Source organism: Bufo gargarizans, chromosome 1 (assembly GCF_014858855.1).
Source record: "Bufo gargarizans isolate SCDJY-AF-19 chromosome 1, ASM1485885v1, whole genome shotgun sequence".
Classification (NCBI taxonomy): domain Eukaryota; kingdom Metazoa; phylum Chordata; class Amphibia; order Anura; family Bufonidae; genus Bufo; species Bufo gargarizans.
The window spans coordinates 720527885-720553836 of NC_058080.1; the positions used below are offsets into that span (position 1 = coordinate 720527885).

General features: G+C 43.5%; 1 protein-coding gene across 12 annotated transcripts in view; it reads right to left on the reverse strand.

The window, feature by feature from the left end:
- Positions 1-25952, reverse strand: part of NEDD4L (NEDD4 like E3 ubiquitin protein ligase) — a 358039-nt gene that overhangs the window by 90389 nt on the left and 241698 nt on the right. Inside the window, exon 1 of one of the 12 annotated variants that reach the window (XM_044276358.1) lies at positions 14380-14536. The exons of the other annotated variants lie outside the window; for them this stretch is intronic. Within the exon in view, the coding sequence (XP_044132293.1) occupies positions 14380-14445 (66 nt within the window). The 5' untranslated portion in view covers positions 14446-14536. Of the gene's footprint in view, positions 1-14379; positions 14537-25952 lie in introns of those variants that run through there. 12 annotated transcript variants of the gene reach the window in all.

Genomic DNA, 25952 nt, shown 5'->3' on the forward strand with positions numbered 1-25952 from the left:
GCTGGCTCCTGGTGATTGCTTTGATACGTCCAAGTCTTGGGAGGAATAAGACAAAGCCGAGCGTGTGTTCTCTGCACCGCCAGGCAGCGCAAACTTGCAATTCCTAGCCCCCCCTTCCCGTCCCTTTTTGTTTGGTATAGCAGCTCATACAGTCCTTAGGTGACGCTTAATTTACCAATCAATTTTCTGTGACTGGGCATGATTTTTTTTTTCTCTTCCGTCCTTCACCTACACATCATTTTGGGAGACTGTTACCATGGTAACCGCTGTTCCGTATCTGGCTCCTTTGCCGTTACTGGGGAGCGAAGGCATACCTTTACACATTGATTATCCTTATTACAACGCGGGGCTCCGTGCGTAATGTGAGCCGACAGGTTTAACATTTAAACAGAAGGAAAAACAAAAATACACTTAAACTTATCATGAAAAACACTGCCTCGCCGACTAAGACGGCTTTCTATGCTGGTCTTCATCACCCCCTCTTCATAAATGAGGCACATATATAGTAGTCCATGTAGCGGTCTTAAAAACTATGCCACCCCCCCCCCCCCCCAATTCCGTCTAAGGCAGGGCCTTAACCTAGTCACAAACATGCCATTTTTACGCCAGACGAACGTAATAAATGACCCCCCCTAGTTTGTGTTGTAAGGCATTGTGCAGGGTCATTATTAAAGGGGTTGTCTGAGTGTTTAATACTGATGACGCGGGGTCCGATCCCCAGCACCCCTGGCCATCAGCCGTTCGGCGCTCTTGGAGCACCATGACCTCTTCCTAGGCCATCGGTCACGCGGCCTACGCGCAGCTCGGTTTTATTCACGTGAATGTGGCTGAGCTGCAATACCAAGCATAGCCACTATACAATGTGCGGAGCTGTGCTTGGTGAGCTGCGAGGAGGCCGCAGCATTCACTTTATTAGGTTGACTGCACACGACGCAGATTTGTGTGCAGAAAATCGCCAATAAATCGTACGTGTGGAGAAAAAAACACGTGTAATCCGCACCCTGTGCAGGCACCCTTAGTGTATTCTGGGTCTGGTTGACTGCCTCGCTCTAGAGGACTTGGCCTGTCCTGTATTACACTTAACCTATTCATTTGAATGGACAGTGTGTAATGCTTCATTTCCCCTGTGGAGGCGCTGCGCTGAGGTGTGTATTATGAGGATAGGTCATCAATATTAAAATCTAAAAAAAAAACTTTAACAAAGAACTCCCGCTAAAAAATGTTATCATCTGACCTGCTAGAACTGTACACGATGTAATCTGTGGTGAATGCAATTTTCTTACCAGTGTCTGTATGTGTGAGCTATCCCCTTCCTTCTGCTTCTCAGCTGTGTCATGTGACCGACCAGCAATCACACAGCATCATATGCGTGGACAGGAAGTCCGTTTCTCTATGTTGTCCTATGGGAGCTTCAATGTCAGTCTCATAGGTATAAATAGAGAAGTAACTGACTTCCTGTCCTGTGTCAGTTGGAGAGGCAAGGAGTTGGTACATGACACAGCTGAGGATCAGAAGGGAGGGTATAATTAACAAATACAGTCACTGATGAGAAGATTACATTCACTACAGATTACATTATGCACCTTTCTAGCAGGTCAGAGAATACATTTAGACCAGTGTATATTATGAGGTTCTGCAGCAGCGGAAGTGTGTATTATGAGGTTCAGCAGCAGCCGAGGTGTATATTGTGATGTTCTGCAACAGCTGAGGTGTGTATTATGCAGTTCTGCAGCAGCTGAGCTATGTATTGTGATGTTCTGCAGCAGCTGAGGTGTGTATACCGTTCTGCAGGAGCTGGGGTGTGTATTGTGATGTTCTGCAGCAGCTGAGGTGTGTATACCGTTCTGCAGCAGCTGAGGTGTGTATTGTGATGTTCAGCAGCAGCTAAGATGTGTATTGTGATGTTCTGCTGCAGCTGAGGTGTATATTATGAGGTTCTGCAGCAGCTGAGTTGTGTATTATGATCTGCAGCAGCTGAGGCATATATTATGATGTTTTGCAGCAGCTGAGGTGTATATTGTGATGTTCTGCAACAGCTGAGGTGTGTATTATGTAGATCTGCAGCAGCTGAGCTATGTATTGTGATGTTCTGCACCAGCTGAGGTGTGTATTATGATGTTCTGCAGCAGCTGAGGTGTGTATTATGCAGTTCTGCAGCAGCTGAGGTGTATATTGTGATGTTCTGCAGCAGCTGAGGTGTATATTGTGATGTTCTGCAGCAGCTAAGGTGTATATTGTGATGTTCTGCAGCAGCTAAGGTGTATATTGTGATGTTCTGCAGCAGCTAAGGTGTATATTGTGATGTTCTGCAGCAGCTAAGGTGTATATTGTGATGTTCTGCAGCAGCTAAGGTGTATATTGTGATGTTCTGCAGCAGCTAAGGTGTATATTGTGATGTTCTGCAGCAGCTAAGGTGTATATTGTGATGTTCTGCAGCAGCTAAGATGTGTATATTGTGATGTTCGGCAGCAGCAAAGATGTGTATTGTGATGTTCTGCAGCAGCTGAGGTGTGTATTGTGATGTTATGCAGCAGCCGAGGCGCGTATTATGAGTTTCTGCAGCAGCCGAGGTGTGTATTGTGATGTTCTGCAGCAGCCGAGGTGTGTATCATCAGGGGCGTAGCTAAAGGTTTATGGGCCCTAGTGCAAAAGTTCAGCTTGGGCCCCCTTTCCCTCAGTGCTTTGTGGCTAGCGGCCGGGGAGCACATGGCTTTCCTGCTGCCTGAGGAAAAAATTTAAACAGCATCCCCCCCCATATGCCAAATTCTTCACCTGACCCCTTTCTTCCAGCCAGAGGTGTAACTTGACCAGCATGCACTTTCTATAATATAGTGTCTTCTTATGGGTCCTGGGCCCGGTAGCGACTGCCACCTCTGCACCCCCTATAGTTACGCCCCTGCGTATTATGTGGTTCAGAAGCAGCCAAAGAGGGTATTATGAGGTTCTGCAGCAGCTGGGGTGTGTATTATGATGTTCTGCAGCAGCTGGGCTCCTTATTGGGGTATCTAGCACATTAATAAAAAGCCATTTTATAGACAAATTACAAGACACAGGGCAGTAATACTAGTATATTTTTATGTAAATCGTGGAGACTGATGTGGTGATGTTAATAGCTCAGTAAGTGAAATCCAGGTGACAGTGTCCCTTTACCTAAATCAATATCTCAAGCAAACATTCCCCACAAGACATCAGCAGGAAGCAATAGGCAGTGACACATACAGTATAAATCTCACTGGACAAGGGAGGCGGCTGCTGCAATCAGAAAATGCCTGCAGGAGCTGCTGAATCTTCCCAAGTATTTTATATAATCATTCCAAAAAGAAAGTCTGCAGCAGCTGAGGTGTGTATTAGGAGGTTCTGCAGCAGCTGAGGTGTGTATTATGAGGTTCTGCAGCAGCTGAGGTGTGTATTATGAGGTTCTGCAGAAGCTGAGGTGTGTATTATGAGGTTCTGCAGAAGCTGAGGTGTGTATTATGGTGTTCTGCAGCAGCTGAGGTGTGTATTATTAGGTTCTGCAGCAGCTGAAGTGTGTATTATAAGGTTCTGCAGTAGCTAAGGTGTGTATTATGAGGTTCTGCAGTAGCTTAGATGCGTATTAGGAGGTTCGACAGCAGCTGAGGTGTGTATTATGAGGTTCAGTAGCAGCTGAGGTGTGTATTATGAGGTTCTGCAGCAGCTGAGGTGTGTATTATGAGGTTCTTCAGCAACTGAGGTGTGTATTATGAGGTTCTGCAGCAGCTGAGGTGCGTATTATGAGGTTCTGCAGCAGCTGAGGTGTGTATTATGAGGTTCTGCAGCAGCTGAGGTGTGTATTAGGAGGTTCTGCAGCAGCTGAGGTGTGTATTATGAGGTTCTGCAGCAGCTGAGGTGTGTATTAGGAGGTTCTGCAGCAGCTGAGGTGTGTATTAGGAGGTTCTGCAGCAGCTGAGGTGTGTATTATGGTGTTCTGCAGCAGCTGAGGTGTGTATTATGAGGTTCTGCAGCAGCTGAGGTGTGTATTATGAGGTTCTGCAGCAGCTGAGGTGTGTATTATGAGGTTCTGCAGCAGCTGAGGTGTGTATTATGAGGTTCTGCAGCAGCTGAGGTGTGTATTAGGAGGTTCTGCAGCAGCTGAGGTGTGAATTATGAGGTTCTTCAGCAACTGAGGTGCGTATTATGAGGTTCTGCAGCAGCTGAGGTGCGTATTATGAGGTTCTGCAGCAGCTGAGGTGTGTATTAGGAGGTTCTGCAGCAGCTGAGGTGTGTATTAGGAGGTTCTGCAGCAGCTGAGGTGTGTATTATGAGGTTCTGCAGCAGCTGAGGTGTGTATTAGGAGGTTCTGCAGCAGCTGAGGTGTGTATTAGGAGGTTCTGCAGCAGCTGAGGTGTGTATTAGGAGGTTCTGCAGCAGCTTAGGTGTGTATTATGAGGTTCTGCAGCAGCTGAGGTGTGTATTAGGAGGTTCTGCAGCAGCTGAGGTGTGTATTATGAGGTTCTGCAGCAGCTGAGGTGTGTATTATGAGGTTCTGCAGCAGCTGAGGTGTGTATTATGAGGTTCTGCAGCAGCTGAGGTGTGTATTATGAGGTTCTGCAGCAGCTGAGGTGTGTATTATGGTGTTCTGCAGCAGCTGAGGTGTGTATTATGGTGTTCTGCAGCAGCTGAGGTGTGTATTAGGAGGTTCTGCGGAAGCTGAGGTGTGTATTATGAGGTTCAGTAGCAGCTGAGGTGTGTATTCTGAGGTTCTGCAGCAGCTGAGGTGTGTATTATGAGGTTCTGCAGCAGCTGAAGTGTGTATTCTGAGGCTCTGCAGCAGCTGAGGTGTGTATTATGAGGTTCTGCAGCAGCTGAGGTGTGTATTATGAGGTTCTGCAGCAGCTGAAGTGTGTATTCTGAGGTTCTGCAGCAGCTGAGGTGTGTATTATGAGGTTCTGCAGCAGCTGAGGTGTGTATTATGAGGTTCTGCAGCAGCTGAGGTGTGTATTATGAGGTTCTTCAGAAACTGAGGTGTGTATTAGGAGGTTCTGCAGCATCTGAGGTGTGTATTATGAGGTTTTGCAGCAGCTGAGGTGTGTATTATGAGATTCTGCAGCAGCTGAGGTGTGTATTAGGAGGTTCTGCAGCAGCTGAAGTGTGTATTATAAGGTTCTGCAGTAGCTAAGGTGTGTATTATGAGATTCTGCAGTAGCTTAGATGCGTATTAGGAAGTTCTGCAGCAGCTGAGGTGTGTATTATGGTGTTCTGCAGCAGCTGAGGTGCGTATTATGAGGTTCTGCAGCAGCTGAGGTGTGTATTATGAGATTCTGCAACAGCTGAGGTGTATATTAGGAGGTTCTGCAGCAGCTGAAGTGTGTATTATTAGGTTCTGCAGCAGCTGAAGTGTGTATTATAAGGTTCAGCAGTAGCTAAGGTGTGTATTATAAGGTTCAGCAGTAGCTAAGGTGTGTATTATGATGTTCTGCAGCAGCTTAGGTGCGTATTAGGAGGTTCTGCAGCAGCTGAGGTGCGTATTAGGAGGTTCTGCAGCAGCTGAGGTGCGTATTAGGAGGTTCTGCAGCAGCTGAGGTGCGTATTAGGAGGTTCTGCAGAACTTCTTGAAGATGCGGAGAAGCTTTAAGCCCTTCGGCATGATATAGGTCTATATACATATAAAAAGAAAAATATCTGCAGGAGCAGTAGCAGGAAAGTACAGCGTCTGCCTTACATAAACCGTAATGCCACTGCTCCATTGAAAACCGCACAATGGAGCTCTGAAGAGAAGCAGGGAGGTCGCCTGTTTGGTTTGCAAAGGCCTTTCTTTCGATAGCGGCACTTTGAAAAGGAGGTCCTCACGTCACCTAGCAACATGCGCTGAACTTGTGTGTCTGTGAAGGGGACGCGGAGGAGGTTATGGCATATTACGTATTTCGACATGAGGATTACGGAAAGAGAGCCGTTCAGCTAATTCTATGATTACAGGCTTGTGTCATTATAGTCCTTGGCAATGACCATGGAAGTAAACCCACAGAATGCAGCAGAGGCGCTCCAATGTTAGACTACCAGCGCCTGCACAGTAGTGGTGGCCAATAGTGGGGTGGTATATACAAGTAATATACCTCACCTAAAGAGACACTGGCCGTCGGTACAGCCAATATCTGAGATAGGACATCGGGGAGATGTAAAAAGCGCTGCACCTCGCAAAATGTTTGGCTCTATGCCCCTCCCCCTTATATTATATAAGGAGGCGGAGATCCCACAGAAAGGCAGGACGCTGCTGTGATCTTCAATAGCAGTGCGCAAGCAAAAGCAATTTACAGCATTTGAACCACAATTCGTACATACACCAGTCTCCCCAATCCAATACACAACCAGACTAAACCATTCAAATAAAAACAGGAAGTGGGGGGGGGGGGGGTCACAGTTAGCTGAAATCCCGAGCCTGATCAATAGCAGTGCAGAAGCAATTATTTAAGATCACAGCAGCGCCCTGCCTTTCTGTGGGATCTCCCCCTCCTTATCTGTTCTGTGAACTTCATCAGAGCTGAAAACAAACATAGTGGGAAGTAAGGAAAGGGACATAACAGCAGTACAGTGCCAGCAGATTCCACAGATTCCCCCTGCTTGTGAGAGAAATACATCTAGCTGTGCAACTGAATAGCGGAATAATTAGACTGACAAAGACATTAGGAAAATAAAAATAAAAAAAAAGACGCAATTATGATTCTACAATGACGCACAGCTGTTATGCAAACATTTTGAGAAATGTAGATCTCAGACCAGATCTTATGGGGGTCTTCTAATCTCGACTTTTATGACATAGCTATAAAAAGGTATGCAGTAAATGTCCAATAGGTGCGGGTTCCACCTTTGGGATCTGCGCCTATGTTGAGGAGCAGACTGCTGTGAACAAAGAGGTGGTTGCGCATGCGCAGCTCTTTCCATTCGCTTCTATCTATAGGAGATTTGAAAAGAGCTGAGTGAGTGCACCATTTCATGTGCATATGCTATATATGTCTAATAGGTGCAAGTCCCACCTCTGGGATACACGCCTATGTAGAGAACCAGACCCGGCTCGCACTGCTATGAATGAAGAGGTGGTTGCGCATGCGCAGCTTTCTCCATTCTCTCCTACGGGAGATCTGACAATAGCTAAGTGCATTTATGTGGATATATGGCCATAAATGTCTGATAGGTGTGGGTCCCACCTCTATGTTAACTACCGGACCCCATCTCACAATGCCATTAAAGGAGAGGTGGTTGCGCAGCTCTCTCCATTCACTCTGATAAGGGATTTGAAAATAGCTGAATGAGTGCGTTATTTATGTGGATATGCCATAAATGTCAGATACGTGCGGGACCCACCTCTGGGCTCTGCACCTGTGTTGAGAACGGGACCCATCTCGCACTGCTAGGAATGAAGAGGTGGTTGCGCATGCACAGCTTGCTCCATTTCCTCCTATGGGTGCACTAAGTGCACTATTTAGTTGGATATCCCACCTCTGGGATCTGCACTTACAGACGTGGACAAAATTGTTGGTACCCTTTGGTCAATGAAAGAAAAAGTCACAATGGTCACAGAAATAACTTTAATCTGACAAAAGTAATAATAAATTAAAATTCTATAAATGTTAACCAATGAAAGTCAGACATTGTTTTTCAACCATGCTTCAACAGAATTATGTAAAAAAATAAACTCATGAAACAGGCATGGACAAAAATGATGGTACCCCTAACTTAATATTTTGTTGCGCAACCTTTTGAGGCAATCACTGCAATCAAACGCTTCCTGTAACTGTCAATGAGACATCTGCACCTCTCAGCAGGTATTTTGGCCCACTCCTCATGAGCAAACTGCTCCAGTTGTGTCCGGTTTGAAGGGTGCCTTTTCCAGACTGCATGTTTCAGCTCCTTCCAAAGATGCTCAATAGGATTGAGGTCAGGGCTCATAGAAGGCCACTTTAGAATAGTCCAATTTTTTCCTCTTAGCCATTCTTGGGTGTTTTTAGCGGTGTGTTTTGGGTCATTGTCCTGTTGCAAGACCCATGACCTGCGACTGAGACCAAGCTTTCTGACACTGGCTAGTACATTTCTCTCTAGAATTCCTTGATAGTCTTGAGATTTCATTGTACCCTGCACAGATTCAAGACACCCTGTGCCAGACGCAGCAAAGCAGCCCCAGAACATAACAGAGCCTCCTCCATGTTTCACAGTAGGGACAGTGTTCTTTTCTTGATATGCTTCATTTTTTCGTCTGTGAACATACAGCTGATGTGCCTTGGCAAAAACTTCGATTTTTGTCTCATCTGTCCACAGGACATTCTCCCAGAAGCTTTGTGGCTTGTCAACATGTAGTTTGGCATATTCCAGTCTTGCTTTTTTATGATTCGTTTTCAACAATGGTGTCCTCCTTGGTCGTCTCCCATGTAGTCCACTTTGGCTCAAACAACGACGGATGGTGCGATCTGACACTGATGTTCCTTGAGCATGAAGTTCACCTTGAATCTCTTTAGAAGTCTTTCTAGGCTCTTTTGTTACCATTCGGATTATCCGTCTCTTAGATTTGTCATCAATTTTCCTCCTGCGGCCACGTCCAGGGAGGTTGGCTACAGTCCCATGGATCTTAAACTTATGAATAATATGTGCAACTGTACTCACAGGAACATCTAGTTGCTTGGAGATGGTCTTATAGCCTTTACCTTTAACATGCTTGTCTATAATTTTCTTTCTGATCTCTTGAGACAGCTCTTTCCTTTGCTTCCTCTGGTCCATGTCGAGTGTGGTACACACCATATCACCAAACAACACAGTGATTACCTGGAGCCATATATATAGGCCCAATGGCTGATTACAAGGTTGTAGACACCTGTGATGCTAATTAGTGGACACACCTTGAATTAACATGTCCCTTTGGTCACATTATGTTCTGTGTTTTCTAGGGGTACCATCATTTTTGTCCATGCCTGTTTCATGAGTTTATTTTTTTACATAATTCTGTTGAAGCATGGTTGAAAAACAATGTCTGACTTTCATTGGTTAACATTTATAGAATTTTAATTTATTATTACTTTTGTCAGATTAAAGTTATTTCTGTGACCATTGTGACTTTTTCTTTCATTGACCAAAGGGTACCAACAATTTTGTCCACGTCTGTATGTTGATTACCGGACCTCGTCTCACAAAGCCATTAATGTAGAGGTGGTTGCACATGCGCAGCTCTCTGCATTCGCTCTGATGGGCGATCTGAAAATAGCTGAGTAAGTGCGCTATTTAAGAGTATACTATAAATGTCCAGATGGGAATACTCCTTTAATGCGGGAGTTCCATTACAACAACAACATATCCCCTTATACTGTGTCTGATCGGCCAGGGTCCAACTGCTGAGCGTCCTCCGATCACGAGAACAGGGCTCAGTGTTCCCCCACTGGAATGAAGGGTGGACACATGTGGACGCTGCCACCTCATTCAACTGCCGGAAATAACGAAGCGCTTGTCTTCAGCTATCTCCAGCACTGAATTTCATGCAGTCTCTCAATGGATCCCACTCAGTACCAACCTACAACAGATGTCATCCAGTTCCAATGACATCACCTCTCGACACCAACCTATGATTCAGCCAATGTGGTGACAACCCCCTGGTGCCTACATTTCAGGAAGGATTGTGAACTTTCAGAAAGAGCGTAGGCAGATGAGTAAATCTCTGCCTGGTTTAGACAATGCTCTGTTCTGGAGGAGTCAACCAAGAACCCTCTCTGCGACCCACTAGTCGTAAAAGCAGTACGTTGTTTCGAGGAAAATGGCAGAAAGCAAATCTAAGGCTTCCCGGGTAAGAATGAGAGTTAGAGGCTTGTGTGGGTGACGTGCCATCTGCTGATATCGTCTGGATTGTGCAAAACAGTTCAATTACGCATGAATTTTAATGAAATAGATGACTGGCGCAATGTGCCAAAAAAGTATAAAAAAAGAAAAGAAAAATTACAATACTGAAAGGGAGCTATAGGAAAAAAGGCCAGGTTGCACATAAACGGACGCTTTTTCGCCATTAAATCTATCATAATTCATAACCAAATGGAAAAAACATGGCACAACAACAAACCTGCCAAGAGACGGCCGCCCACCAAAACTCACGAACCGGGCAAGGAGGGCATTAATGAGAGATGCAGCACAGAGACCTAAGGTAACCCTGGAGGAGCTGCAGAGTTCCACAGCAGAGACTGGAGGATCTGTACATAGGACGACAATAAGCCGTACGCTCCATAGAGTTGGGCTTTATGGCAGAGTGGCCAGAAGAAAGCCATTACTTTTAGCTAAAAACAATAAGGCACGTTGTGAGTTTGCGAAAAGGCGTGTGGGAGACTCCCAAAATGTATGGAGGAAGGTGCTCTGGTCTGAGGAGACTATAATTAAAATTTTCGATCATCAAAGAAAACACCATGTCTGGCGCAAACCCAACACATCACATCACCCAAAGAACACCAACCCCACAGTGAGACATGGTGGTGGCAGCATCATGCTGGGGGAATGGGACTGGGAAACTGGTCGGAGTTGAGAGAAAGATGGATAGTGCTAAATACAGGGATATTCTTAAGCAAAACCTGTCCCACTCTGTGTGTGATCTGAGGCCAGGACGGAGGTTCGCCTTCCAGCAGGACAAAGACCCCAAACACACGGCTAAAGCAACACTTGACTGGTTTAAGGGGAAACATGTAAATGTGTGGGAATGGCCGAGTCCCAGCCCAGATCTCAATCCAATAGAAAATCTGTGGTCAGACTTAAAGATTGCTGTTCACAAGCGCAAACATCCAACCTGAAGGAGCTGGAGCAGTTCTGCAAGGAGGAACGGGCAAAAATCCCAGTGGTAAGATGTGGGAAGACTTATCCAAAGCGACTTGGAGCTGTGATTGCCACAAAAGGTGGCTCTACAAAGTGCTGACTTTAGGGGGGGGGGGGGGGTGAATAGTTATTCACATTGACTTTTTCTGTTATTTTGTCCTATTTGTTGTTTTCTTCACAATAAAAAAAACACATCTTCAAAGTTGTGGGCAAGTTCTGTACATTAAATGATACAAATCCTCAAACAATTGTTGTGAGGCACCAAATTACCAAAAAAGTCAAGGGGGGGTGAATACTTTTGCAAGGCACAGTATATGGGTGGTGCACCTCTTTGTATCTATATGGATAGCGTGTTTTGCTGTACTGTCTCTTACACAGGCATCCCACAAAAACAATATGGGCGCCTATAGACGACATAGACCACTGTGTGCCTACGGAGGTCAAAAGCAAAATGAATAGATCCAGTGCCTTTGAATCAATCTCGAAAAGTCTAATCATTTTCCTAGTTGAAAACTTTTCTGCTAAACTAGGTGACAACTGTAATGCCACTATTACAGTCTGACATCCCACAGGGGTTGTCAGACAGGTTTCCCAGAGTTCCAAGTGTCCACATTGACCATTGAGACTATTAAGTCAATGTAGTTACAACAGTCTGATCTTTGTCATGTGGACCATTGCAGGACTGTCCAACCAATTAGAAATGGACCGAGCATGCATCAAAGGGGACTTTTCTTCAGAGGCGTTCCCTTGTAGAACAGGAGCAGGCCTTACAGGCAATAGGCACTCTAGAGATCAAATGTTGGGGTTATCCTTTGTAGCAAATTTGCCTAATTTAAAGGCTATGTACACCATTGGGGGCAAAAAAATAAAATATTATTGCATTATACTTATTTTAAGCTAAAAATTATTTTTCAATTGGTCTTTATTAACAATATGGAGCCCTTTTTCTGTACATAGCTGAGATGCTCTACTAGCTGCCTGTGGATTTTTTCTGTCCTTTCTGTCATCTGAGGAGAAGAGGGGCTCCTTATCTCTGCTCTCTCATATCAGAAACACTCATTAAAGCTCAATCCTCATCTTACTGATAAGAATATGGCTTAAATAAGTGTTTATGACCTCTCAGTCGTTTAGAAATTAGGGTAATTAAATGACCGGCACAAAGTCAAAGTAACAATTACACAGTTAGGCCTCTTGCACACAAACTTATTTTCTTTCCGTGTCTCTTCAATAGGTACGCCCCAAAAAAAACGGACGTTACTCCGTGTGCATTCTGTTTCCGTATGTCCGTTTCGCAAAGCAATAGAACATGTCACAGACAAGGATAGTACTGTTCTATGAAGGGCCAGCTGTTCCGTTCTGCAAAATACGAAATGCACACGGATGTCATCTGTTCGTTTTTTTTTGGATCAGTTTTTGCGGACCGCAAAATACATACGGTCGTGTGCAAGAGGCCTTAGAAAAAGTTAACCCTTTGTGACTGAACAGCTCAATATTTTTAATAAAGGCCAATTGAAAATATGATTTTTAGCTAAAAATAAGTTAAATGCAATCATATAAAAAATAATTGACTACAAAGGTGTACATAGCCTTTAAATCCGGAAAGGAAAATTGCCATGGAGAATATTGGTTGTCACACAGTTTTCTTACAAACCAAGGACTTCCATATACATAGAGTTTTCTTTAAAGCAGAAGGATTGTCCCTATGGCCAGAGTTTTGACATTGTAAGAACCATATCCACAGCCACATGGAAACATAAAAGCTGCTGATACACAAGTGCACACAAGGCAAATACCTGTCCCCAGCGCACACACAATGCAACTGATCCATATCACGGCCTAGGAGAGGAGGACTGTGGCAGTGAACATGGCAGGATCATTCCTTTTACTTTCTTTGTTCTGCGATGTGTAATGGTAGAGGGTGAAACACAACAACAGAAAGCGCAACTCCTCTTTTTGGCAGCGAGGACACATAAAACCAAATGTTTACATTGCTTCTTGTTAGATGTAAAGTGAATGTCATCGTGCACCACAGCTTTATAAACAATATACCAGTATATAAAACAGCCATGCCAGGCTAGCCTGGTATTTGTCTGAACTACAATACCCAACATCCACCACAAAAAAAAGCCTCCCGTTCCTTGATACAGGGGCAACTGTGACTGACATGTTCTGGGGTTTCCGACGCGGACGCCCATTCTGGGGCATCTCAGAAACACATGTTTTGAGGCATTTGACAAACATGTCATGGGAGCATCTGTGGCGGCTGTACAGTTTTGGAGGAATCTGTGGCGGTTGTACAGTTTTGGGGGCATCTGTGGCGGTTGTACAGTTTTGGGGGCATCTGTGGCGGTTGTACCGTTTTGGGAGCATCTGTGGCGGCTGTACAGTTTTGGGGGCATCTGTGGCGGTTGTACAGTTTTGGGGGCATCTGTGGCGGTTGTACAGTTTTGGGGGCATCTGTGGCGGTTGTACAGTTTTGGGGGCATCTGTGGCGGTTGTACAGTTTTGGGGGCATCTGTGGCGGTTGTACAGTTTTGGGGGCATCTGTGGCAGTTGTACAGTTTTGGGGGCATCTGTGGCGGTTGTACAGTTTTGGGGGCATCTGTGGCGGTTGTACAGTTTTGGGGGCTTCTGTGGCGGTTGTACAGTTTTGGGGTCTTCTGTGGCGTTGTACAGTTTTGGGACATCTGTGGCAGTTGTACAGTTATGGGGGCATCTGTGTCACCTGAACAGTTATGGGGGCATGGGCGTCAGTTGTACAGTTATGGGGGCATCGGTGGCAGTTGTACAGCTATGGGGGCATCGGTGGCTGATGCACAGTTATGGGGACAACTGATACAGAGTTATTTGGGCATCTGCAGCTGATGCTCAGGAATAGGGGTATCTGATACACTGTTATGGGGATGCCTGACCTTCTGATATGGGCCATCAGACCCACTGTTCTGGGGCACCTCACCCACTCTTCTGGGGAGCAGGACCCATCATTGACACCTGCAGCTGACACCCCATTACTGAGTACTTTGGGTCTAGTAGACAGGTTTGCAAATATCTGTTTTATTTTCTAAGGGCATGTTTTTAATTTGGGATGGGGCCATAGTGGACATACGGGTCAGATGACCACTGCGGATGGAACGGTTTCTGAGGAACAGAGCATATCCGCCACCCACAAAACTGCCCCCCTTTCCCAATCTCAAATATTTAAAGAAATATTGAAGCACTGAAACATAAGATTGTTACATTGTGACATATACATCGTGTTATTAAACCCAATACGATGTAACACAGTGAGATACAACAAAGTGTCATTTTACGCACAATTTGGCACAAACTCTCCCTATTCCCGTGCCGTGTATCTGGGAATACTGTGCCCTCCTATACGCCTAGATTTATGGACACCTGGAATCTCCAAGGACGTCCATATCGGCGAATTGCAGCTCACCTTACTTGCCACAGAAGCTCATGACGTACGGCTACTTAATCATAGGGGGTTTGAGCAATTCCAGGGCCGGCGAAGCTGTGGGAGACATGGAGCCGAATCCAAGCAGGAGGGAACACACACAAAGGGCGACATTAAATATTAACAGTGAGACTCACCTGCACGCTGCGACCTTGACAGTCCCCGAGATGAACGCTGAGTGAGTCAGGTCTAGCCCTGTACATGATTCCGTCTGTAACGTGGAAGGGACTCCTGCAGTTTAACTCTCGCCTACCCTGTCCGCATAGACACAAGAGAGGGCTGCATGGTGGATATCCCCCCCTCCCTCCCTCCCAATCCAGATAACAAAGCAGATAATGGATGCGGCGGCCGTCAGGACAACGTGTACACTTGTGAACGACCGCTCCGTGCTCGGCTCTCCGTGTACAGACGCCGGGCCTTTGACGGATTAAGCACGCGCGATGTTAAAGTTACGACAGCGAGGGAACAAGTATCCTAAAATAGTTGTGGCACGTCGGGAAAAGCAAAGCCGAGCAGTGCCATGACAACCGGATCTTACACAAAAAATAGGAACCACCTACATATCAGTCATTGTTCGCGTTCACTTACAGCTTCCATTCATTATGCAGTTTTTTTTTTTTATAGACGCACGAGCCACTCTGTAATTACATTAATAGGTTGGGATTAATTCAACACTTATCAATTTGTCAATCATCATTTGTAGCTGTAGCCAAGGGCAGGGGCGTAACTTGAATCTCCCCAGACTTGTAAAAGGGGTCCGCCAAATACACCGCGCAACAATGATTTTGCTACCGATAGAAAAACATGTGATTTATACAAAAATGAGCGCTCAGATTCCAAATATGAACTCGGAATTTGCCTGACGCGTCTAGATTTTAACCACTTAAGGACCCTGTGATTTTCCATTTTTGCGTTTTCGTTTTTCACTCCCCGCCTTCCCATAGTCCTAACTTCTTTAGTTTTCCATTCACATAGTCTTATGAGGGCTTATTTTTTTTCGTGACAAGTTGTACTTTCTAATGGCACCATTTACGGTTGCATGGTGCCATTAGAAAGTACAATTTGTCCCGAAAAAAAAATAAGCCCTCATAAGACTATGTGAATGGAAAACTAAAAAAGTAGTAGGAAAAAAAATCCAAATGGGGTAGAATTGGGAAAAACGCAATTCTGATAAAGGTTTTTATTATAATTTTTATTTTACACTGTACACTATGCGGTAAAATTGACCTGTTATTTTAATTCTCCAGGTAAGTACGGTTACAACGATACCACACTTGTATATTTTTTTTTTTTGTTTTAATACAGAATGTTTTTTTTTAAACCTTTGAGGAAATTTTTTGTTTTTTAACTGTATTCTGACCGCTATTCCTTTTTTGTAGTTATGTTTACGGGGCTGTGTGAGGGCTCATTTTTTTGAGGGACGATCTGTTCTTTTTAGTGATACCAATTTGAAGAGTGTGCGACTTTTTGATCACTTTCTATAAAAAAAATGATTGGTTAGTTGAAGTGACAAAAAATGGCAAATTGGCTGTTTTATTCTTTTTCTCGTTACGCCATTTGCCGTATACCATTAATATTGTTATATTTTGGGCATTTTCGCACGCGGTGATGCTCATTATGTTTTTTTTTTTAACTTATATTTACAAAAACTTTTTTTTACTTTTGGATTTTTTTAAGTCACCTTGGGTGACAATACCTGGCAATCATTAGATTGCCTATTGTGTTCATTGCGGTCTATATAGACACCATTGAACCCTTCACTTGCACTATACCATTACAATGCTGCCACCTAGTGGCCTGTATTGGTGTAGTCATCTAATAGGCACCGAAGCCTGCTTGAGGCTTCAGCCTATTAGATCCATGTAACAGGTTCCACGATCTCAGCCGGGGAACGCTGTTACCAGAGCGGAAGTGTGCGACTTCCGCTTCTGGACTGCGCAGATGCCGTGGTCACATTTGAACACGGCATCTGAAAAGGGAAAATGTATGGCAGATAACATACATGTGCCGCGTGTCTCTGCTAATTAAAATAGCAGAAACCCGGCAGCTATGGCGCCCGCCGCACTTACGAGCGGGCGCCATGTTTGGGGACCGGACTTCATGCATGTACGGCGGAGGTCCTTAAAGGGTTAAGTTATACATGCAAAGCCTATTCAGTTATAATATTAATGCATTATATTGGAGATATGCCAATGGACATGTCCAGACCTGTTCGGACGCACTCAGGCTGATGTCAGCAGTAAGTATATAAGGCAAGCTGGACAGATTTTGATAAAGTGATCTGTTATAGTGCTATCAGTTTTGAAACTTAGATGGATAAACGCAAATGTGTTAACGATCCAGACAATTTCTGACACATATGTGGCAAATACACTACTTATGAATCTGACAAAGCGAGTGCGTCTTGCAGCTTGGGCTGCATTTGTGCTAGTGGTGCAGAACTTCCTTGGGAACAGACGAGCTGCAAACTATGCTGAATTAGTAGACAACATGCTTACAGCAGATGAACAACTTTGCTGCCGAATGTCATTCTTACATTCCCATCTTGACTTTTTCCCCACCCAATTTGGGACACGTAAGTGACGAACATGGAGAGCGGTTCCATAAAGATGTATCTACAACAGAGAACAGGTATCAAGGCCGCTGGAATCCCAACATGATGGGGGACTACTGCTTGTTTTTGCAACGGGAAAATAGGACTGTTCACAAACACAAAAGCAGATGCCTGAAGGACTTTTAACAGTACTGGGCCTTGCTCAAGTAAGACTTTTAAACTGAAAAACTAGACTTTTTGAAATTTTGTTATTCCATTACATTTTCATACACTGTTTACTACGCAAACTTTGATGTAGATCAGGCAATTGCTGGAGTAAAACTCGTTCTACTAAAAATTATTCAATGCTTTCCAAGTGCTTCATTCATTTAGGCATACTTATGCATAGCAACATTTCGTGGCATGTTACAACAATTCTGACTTCGGATTTGTAATCTGCACTCTATTTAGTATAGGACAAATAATTTTTGCCCAGTAGCAGATGAAAAGTTTTTTTGTTGTTGCGGTGTTATATGTCACGTACAGTATCAGCGTCTGCCTACTGTACGTGGTAAAGGGGCTCAGGCCAGGTGCAATGGCCACATCTGCTCTCACTGTAGTGACGATACCAGTTTGTTTTTAAAGGGGTTTTGCCAAGATTTAAACTTATTTGTCAGATCAGTGGGGGTCCGAAAATAGCCAAGTGCTGGCCCCTTAGAAATAAATAGGAGCTGTGGTCACGCAAGCACGGTGCACTCCCATTCATTTGTATGGGAAGAGCGCTTGGTGGTGGCCGAAACCTCCTCCAGCCACCGCTCTCCCTGCTCCATTCTCGGCGTAGATGCAGGTCCCAGAGGTGGGACCCACACCTATCAGACAATGGGAGCATATCCTAGCAATATGCCCCCCTTGTCTGTGATGGGACAACCCATTGTGGATTATCGCTAGGATATGCCATAAATGTCAGACACTGGCAGGCCCCACCTCTGGGATCCACTCCTATCTCCATGATAGACTCCATGGAGTGAAGAGAGAGCAGCCATGCATGCACAGTAGGGTGTTTCATTTTTTTAAAGATGCAATTTTTATATGACTTTGCTTACGCCCAGATTTGCCAAATTTGATGAAGATTGGATAATATTTAAGGGTTGCACAAATTGATTACTACTTTCACTCCTGTACCTAGGAGGTTGGTCTAAAAACTACTTCAGTTTCAGGATCCCAGGGGCTCTGCATCAAGCAAGGTGGATGGCAAAGGCAATATATGCACTTAAAATTGTCCTCTTCACTAAACAGTTGAACATTCCTCAACGAGAATTGAAAGGAACAAAATGGGTTGCACATTTTGTCAGCCTCATATATGTTTGCTTTTTGCACGAGGCAATTGTAAATCTATGGGCTCCAAAGAATGATTTGGATATGCTACAGCTTCTGAGCACTTACCCAGATGCAGACGTCAAAAAAAGTGCTCTCACAGTTGCTAAGAGACACCTTTGGTATCTGTCAGAAACAAATGTGGGATTGGCTTATTTAGACAAACATATTACTCAGGCTGTTAAGGAAAATATGACTAAAGATTCGGAAACCAAACCTGCGAAGAAAAAAAATATGAAACGATTAGAGGGTAAAAACCTAGTTTTTGAAGGAAAACACCTGAGACATTTTGTTACGAATAAAGCAAAGACGTTCTTTGAATTGTTTGGGATCCACGACGTGACAGAATACTGCAGTGATTCTCTAAGAAGCCATGTGAACGCTCTTAAGGTGGTCAATGATACCGCAGAAAGAGGAGTTGCGCTGATAAAAAATTTAACAAATCACAAACAAAAACAATTCTTATTGAGGATAGTCGAGCATCACAGAAAAGTCGTCGCCAAGCTAACAAAAGAAGGGATTGCATCGTTCAAAGTTGATTAATATAACACGTTTTGCCAATCATACTACCTATTAATCTTAGTGTCTAGTTTTAATATTATTTTAAGTTAGTGATTTCTAGTTTTCCCAATAAAAGCAATTAACATTGAAAAATTATATTTTTTGCCTTCTTTTACAAAACTGATAAAAGTGTGCAACCTCTAAATATTATCCAATCTTCTTAAAATTTGGCATATATATCTTTTACATCACTCAGACTCGGGGCTTAAGCAAAGTCTGCAAAAATGTTAATTTTTATTTTTTCCATTACAAAATGAAACACCCTAATGCGCAGCCACCTTCCGTTCACCGCTGGAATGGAGAGCACGTGGCGCATGCGCAGTGCGCTCTCCTTCACTTCAGGGAACCCGCACCTATCTGACATTGATGGTATATTCTCAGTATATGCCGTCAATTTCACGGAGAGCGGAGTCATTTTTGAGGGGAATAAAAATCCTGAACAGCCTCTTTAAATAGGATTTTATTGTGAGTTTTTGGCTTAATTTTGTTTTACCTTCCGTTTCTGGTGCCACAACTGATCAGATGGGGTACCAGGCATCGGAACCCCACCAATCTAACATTGATTACCTATCCTGAGGATAGATTATCAATATCTAATTCCCGAAAAACCCTCTAAATCGTACATTTATTCAGTCATAGATTTGAAGAGGATATGAAAACGGTATCCTGATACAAGGTTGTTCCAACCTTAGCCATGTATGGTACTTTTCAGGATCCCTCCCTGTACACTAGATAGCCAGCAGGTTCCTTCACCTTAGATCTTCCATTATGACTAGAGGCACACCGTTAGGGTGTGGGTCAGAAGACCCCTCAATCTTAAAACAGGAGAACTTTAGTGGCCCATTTCCATCTGGTATACAGGCAGGGGTGCATCGCCAATGAGGCAAGGTGAGGCGATTGCCTCAGGTAGCACCAGGAAAGAGACAAGTAGGGGGAAGCAGAAAGGCCTCAACTTAATCGCTAATTTAACCAGTATGTTTTGTAGCACTATAAGTATGCCTTTAACAGTGAGGCTGGAGGGAAGGGGTTAGGTTGAAAATTTGGTCATTTCAGTTTTCGCCTCAGGCAGCAGAAAGGCTAGGTGCACCCCTGTATACAAAAGAGCTGCTGCCGTCTACACCATCTTCCTTCTCACGTGGACACATATACAATGTTGGTGGACATGGAGTCAACCTGAGCAGGAGCCCCCACTTCATGGACGCTATAGCAGTAGCCTGAGCAGGTATTTCTGCCTATGAACATGGTCTCTCTGCTGGCATGTTCATAGCTAGGGTGTATTATTGAGATCATGGCATCATACTTCACAGGGGGCCTGTAATAGGTGCTGTAAGTGGTGGGTCCCTTTAATCAGTCACCCATCATTGCTCTCATATTGAAACCTGAGGAGCATTCCTTCTGCACTGCCTCATTGTTTTGGTTTGAGACCAGTCAGCAGTGCTGCTCCTGCATTGCTGGAAGGTCAGCAGTGTCTACTACGCCGGGTGTCTGTCACTTCTCACTCTGCTATGTTCCACCAGCAATGTAAATTGAAGTGGAAACTTCTGAGTTATGAACGTCAAGTCTTCGTAATTCCTAGTAGCATCAAGGCTGCTGTTCTCCCCTGCACCTGACAACCTCGCCGTCCTCCCTTGCTCAATCTCACTGGCATCGAAACTATCAAAAGAACAAGCTTAATTGACCATAGTCTGTAAAAGCTTCCATGACATTTCTAAGGATTCTCCACCTAAATCTTAAAAGGGTTTTCCAGGTCTTTTATACTAAACTATCCTCAGGATCGGTCGTAAGTGTCTGATCGGTGGGGGTCTGACACATGGGACCCCTGCTGTTTGAGAAGGTCCCTGTGAGTGCTCCGGCTTTCTACCATGCTTAGCAAGCACAACAGCGTACACCATATAGTGTCCGTGCTTCGTATTGCAGCTCAGCCGCATTCACTTCTATGGGGCCGAGCTGCTCTTAGGCCATGTGACCGATGAACACGTCGTCACTGGCCTAGGAAAAGTAGTTGTATTCTTGTACATAGGAGGCAGTATTATAGTAGTTATATTCTTGTACATAGGGGCAGTATTATAGTAGTTATATTCTTGTACATAGGGGCAGTATTATAGTAGTTATATTCTTGTACATAGGAGGCAGTATTATAGTAGTTATATTCTTGTACATAGGAGGCAGTATTATAGTAGTTATATTCTTGTACATAGGAGGCAGTATTATAGTAGTTATATTCCTGTACATAGGAGCCGTATTATAGTAGCTATAATCTTGTACATAGGAGCAGTATTATAGTAGATATATTCTTGTACATAGGGGCAGTATTATAGTAGTTATATTCTTGTACATAGGAGGCAGTATTATAGTAGTTATATTCTTGTACATAGGAGGCAGTATTATAGTAGTTATATTCTTGTACATAGGAGGCAGTATTATAGTAGTTATATTCTTGTACATAGGAGGCAGTATTATAGTAGTTATATTCTTGTACATAGGAGCAGTATTATAGTAGTTATATTCCTGTACATAGGAGCAGTATTATAGTAGCTATATTCTTGTACATAGGAGCAGTATTATAGTAGCTATATTCTTGTACATAGGGAGCAATATTATAGTAGTTATATTTTTGTATAGGCATGCTCAACCTGCAGGCCTCCAGCTGTTGTAAAACTACGACTCCCACAAAGCCCTGCTGTAGGCTGATAGCTGTAGGCAGCTCGGGCATGCTGGGAGTTGTAGTTTTGCAACAGCTGGAAGGCCGCAGGTTGAGCATGCCTGTACTTGTACATAGCAGCAGCATTATAGGATCTAAATTCTTATACATAGGGGCAGTATTATTTGTATTCTTATAGAAATAGTGGTCAAGTTAAATGCTGACTGTTCCTTTAATAGTATTTCATACTTCCTGGGCCCTGGCCATAGTGTACAGTGAGATAAATCACTAGTAAACCCCAACAGGTTTTAAAATACCATGTAACACGACCACGTCCTACAATTAGATAAATGAGCAGGGCCAATTTTTAAAGCAACTAAATGTTTATCTGACCCTTTCATGAACTCTGTGGAAAGAGTAGCCCGCAACTAAAGAGAGATGAGCATTAATAGAACTGAGGGTTCTGTGGAGGATAGTCATGGTAATTATTTGGTGCTGGTATTGATAGCCGACCAGCACACATCTCACATGAAGGCAGGTCGGAAATGAGTTACACCTAGATCTCTGCTGCTTGTCATCAGATTGAACAAATACTTGTCTCAGAATCTATATAGTTAAACAATTATAGGGTTATGAAAATATGTGAATTTACTGCAACATAGAAGCAAGGAGAACATGATGAGTGATACTTTAACCTAACAGGTTGTATGAAGAAACTGGAAGCAAAGTACACAAACATCTCCTGTTTACGTATTTATACACATATTTGTAGCCACAGGGGCAGAATTTTAGTAGCTACATTACAAGGACAGACATATTATAGTGGGTATAGTCTTGTACATAGGAAGCAGTATTATAGTAGTTATATTCTTGTACATAGGAGGCAGTATTATAGTAGTTATATTCCTGTACATAGGAGCCGTATTATAGTAGCTATATTCTTGTACATAGGAGCAGTATTATAGTAGATATATTCTTGTACATAGGGGCAGTATTATAGTAGTTATATTCTTGTACATAGGAGGCAGTATTATAGTAGTTATATTCTTGTACATAGGAGGCAGTATTATAGTAGTTATATTCTTGTACATAGGAGGCAGTATTATAGTAGTTATATTCTTGTACATAGGAGGCAGTATTATAGTAGTTATATTCTTGTACATAGGAGCAGTATTATAGTAGTTATATTCCTGTACATAGGAGCAGTATTATAGTAGCTATATTCTTGTACATAGGAGCAGTATTATAGTAGCTATATTCTTGTACATAGGGAGCAATATTATAGTAGTTATATTTTTGTATAGGCATGCTCAACCTGCAGGCCTCCAGCTGTTGTAAAACTACGACTCCCACAAAGCCCTGCTGTAGGCTGATAGCTGTAGGCAGCTCGGGCATGCTGGGAGTTGTAGTTTTGCAACAGCTGGAAGGCCGCAGGTTGAGCATGCCTGTACTTGTACATAGCAGCAGCATTATAGGATCTAAATTCTTATACATAGGGGCAGTATTATTTGTATTCTTATAGAAATAGTGGTCAAGTTAAATGCTGACTGTTCCTTTAATAGTATTTCATACTTCCTGGGCCCTGGCCATAGTGTACAGTGAGATAAATCACTAGTAAACCCCAACAGGTTTTAAAATACCATGTAACACGACCACGTCCTACAATTAGATAAATGAGCAGGGCCAATTTTTAAAGCAACTAAATGTTTATCTGACCCTTTCATGAACTCTGTGGAAAGAGTAGCCCGCAACTAAAGAGAGATGAGCATTAATAGAACTGAGGGTTCTGTGGAGGATAGTCATGGTAATTATTTGGTGCTGGTATTGATAGCCGACCAGCACACATCTCACATGAAGGCAGGTCGGAAATGAGTTACACCTAGATCTCTGCTGCTTGTCATCAGATTGAACAAATACTTGTCTCAGAATCTATATAGTTAAACAATTATAGGGTTATGAAAATATGTGAATTTACTGCAACATAGAAGCAAGGAGAACATGATGAGTGATACTTTAACCTAACAGGTTGTATGAAGAAACTGGAAGCAAAGTACACAAACATCTCCTGTTTACGTATTTATACACATATTTGTAGCCACAGGGGCAGAATTTTAGTAGCTACATTACAAGGACAGACATATTATAGTGGGTATAGTCTTGTACATAGGAGCAGCATTATAGTAGTTATATTCTTGTACATAGGAGCAGTATTATAGTAGTTATATTCTTGTACATAGGAGCAGTATTATAGTAGTTATATTCTTGAACATAGGAGCAGTATTATAGTAGCTATATTCTTGTACATATGAGGCAGAATTATAGTAGTTATACTTCAGTACATAGGAGGCAGTATTATAGTAGTTATATTCTTGTACACAGGAGCAGTATTATAGTAGTTATATTCTTGTACATAGGAGCAGTATTATAGTAGTTATATTCTTGTACATAGGAGCAGTATTATAGTAGTTATATTCTTGTACATAGGAGCAGTATTATAGTAGTTATATTTCAGTACATAGGAGCAGTATTATAGTAGTTATATTTCAGTACAGAGGAGCAGTATTATAGTAGTTATATTCAGTTACATTCAGAAAATGCCAAAGGATATAAATACCTATTAATAATAAAAAAAAAAAAGTGAAATGTGAGTCCCTCATTCCCTTATTTCACCCTCAACCTGAATATATTTGATTCTACCATGCAGAAAAACTAGATGACAACCAATAAGTTTTCCATTTCAGCTTTTGAGTTCTGGAAAACCCCTTTAAATCCAGTTCTTAAAGCCATTTAACCTATTTATATAGCAATACAGCTGGATTATGAAGGTGTATTTTTAAAGGCTTAGCTACAGAAGATGCAAAGGCAGAAGTTAAACTTGGGCTCTATTGGCTGAGTGGTCCTATGAGTATTGCACAGTAGATGGCACATTATAGGACCCTGTTAAAGCTCTTGCAATATAGTTGAGAATCTCCAAGTTACATCTTAAAGTCTCTGGACATCACAATTCATAATTAAGTAGATCTGCCATTCATGATTGTGGGAAAGCTGAGTGATGAGCCATTTGGGAGCTGATTTACAATTCCAAGTTTCCATATAGTAGAGGACACTGGCTGCATTTATGAATCCGTACTCCTCCTTCTCGCCCTGCATCTGTTCTGCTTGGTATCTGACATTATCGTCCTGACAGTTCAATGAAGATCTGCTGTGCCATCGTTACAGTGACGGCAAAACAAACAACAGACCCCCAAGCAGATGGAAGACATCGATGATGCGTCCTGATACTCTTCTGTTGATTCTTATTTTTACCAAGGAGTCTGAATGTGGAGAATGAAACAAGACTTGACCCCTAACTGAGACCAAATCAGGATAAGATGACAAGAGTTTCTGGAAAAGTTGGGTGATAATCAATATGGCTGCCCCTAAAGAGGTTGAATGACTTTAGCACTTTAGTCCATAAATTCTGTTGACTGGAAATCTTCATCTTTCCATTTCGTTTTGCTGAGAGGTTCCGTTTTGGCTATATGAACCCTGCCCAGTTAGTCACTTGGTCAAAGAGCATGTTGTATAACGGCACTATCAATCTTTTATATAAGCTGCAGATACACGTGGCGGTCACCCTACAGGACAACCTGCTATCTGCCTCCTATCATCTGATGACAGCAGCGCTCAGTGACCGACGCTTAGAGCGACCACATCCCGCCAGGTCATACATGTCATCCTCTACCTAGAGTCCTACAGGTTCAGAAACTTATTGTCACGGCTGGAGGTGGGGGAAACCCCTAGCCGTGCGGTGCCAGGAGATGGTAGGGTTACCACTTGGCCAAACAACACAGAATTAGGGAGCAGGTCACCTCCTGTTGCGTCCCTAACTCTGACCCTGTCTCCTACCTGCATGGGCCGACCTTGATGGTAGGAGGGCCCATACTCAGGAACCTCGGATCCCTGCTGACCCTCCGCAGATCCCTGACCTAGGAGCTGGGTGAGACGACCTACTCCTCCTTGGCACGGAGGAGCAGGAGTCTCAATGGCCAAGCGACAAGGGGAAACAGAAAACAACTTATGGCAGTGACAGGCAAATGGAACCAACACATCACTCACCTGCCACAGACAACACAACCAGGAACCCATGTGCAGGTGCTGTTAGTTCAAGACACCAAGGAACACAGCACACACCAGACATCACACAGGAACCCTGGACCATAAGCTGCAATAACACAAAACCCCACACACACCTAGATAACACCGTGTAACAAAGATTTATGACCAGAAGGGAGGCCCCCACTGGTAGATGGAAACACACAGGAGGCTGCTCCAGCCATGCCTGGCTGAAAGCAACCTACTGAGCCAAGCCAGAGAACGAGGCTTTATAGGCCTAAGTGGCCATACCCACCGGTCAGAACACACCCAGTGACATCACACACACTGGGAAGAGCGTTAACCCTTCCAGCACCATAGGAAAGGGAAAACACACATAAAGGGGAAAGTACACAAAATACATAACACACACCAACACACTCACCTGTTACCGCCAGCAACGGCATGCGTGGCAACCATGTTCTGGGGAACAGCCAGCAGGCCGAGACCCTGCCACCACATGCACA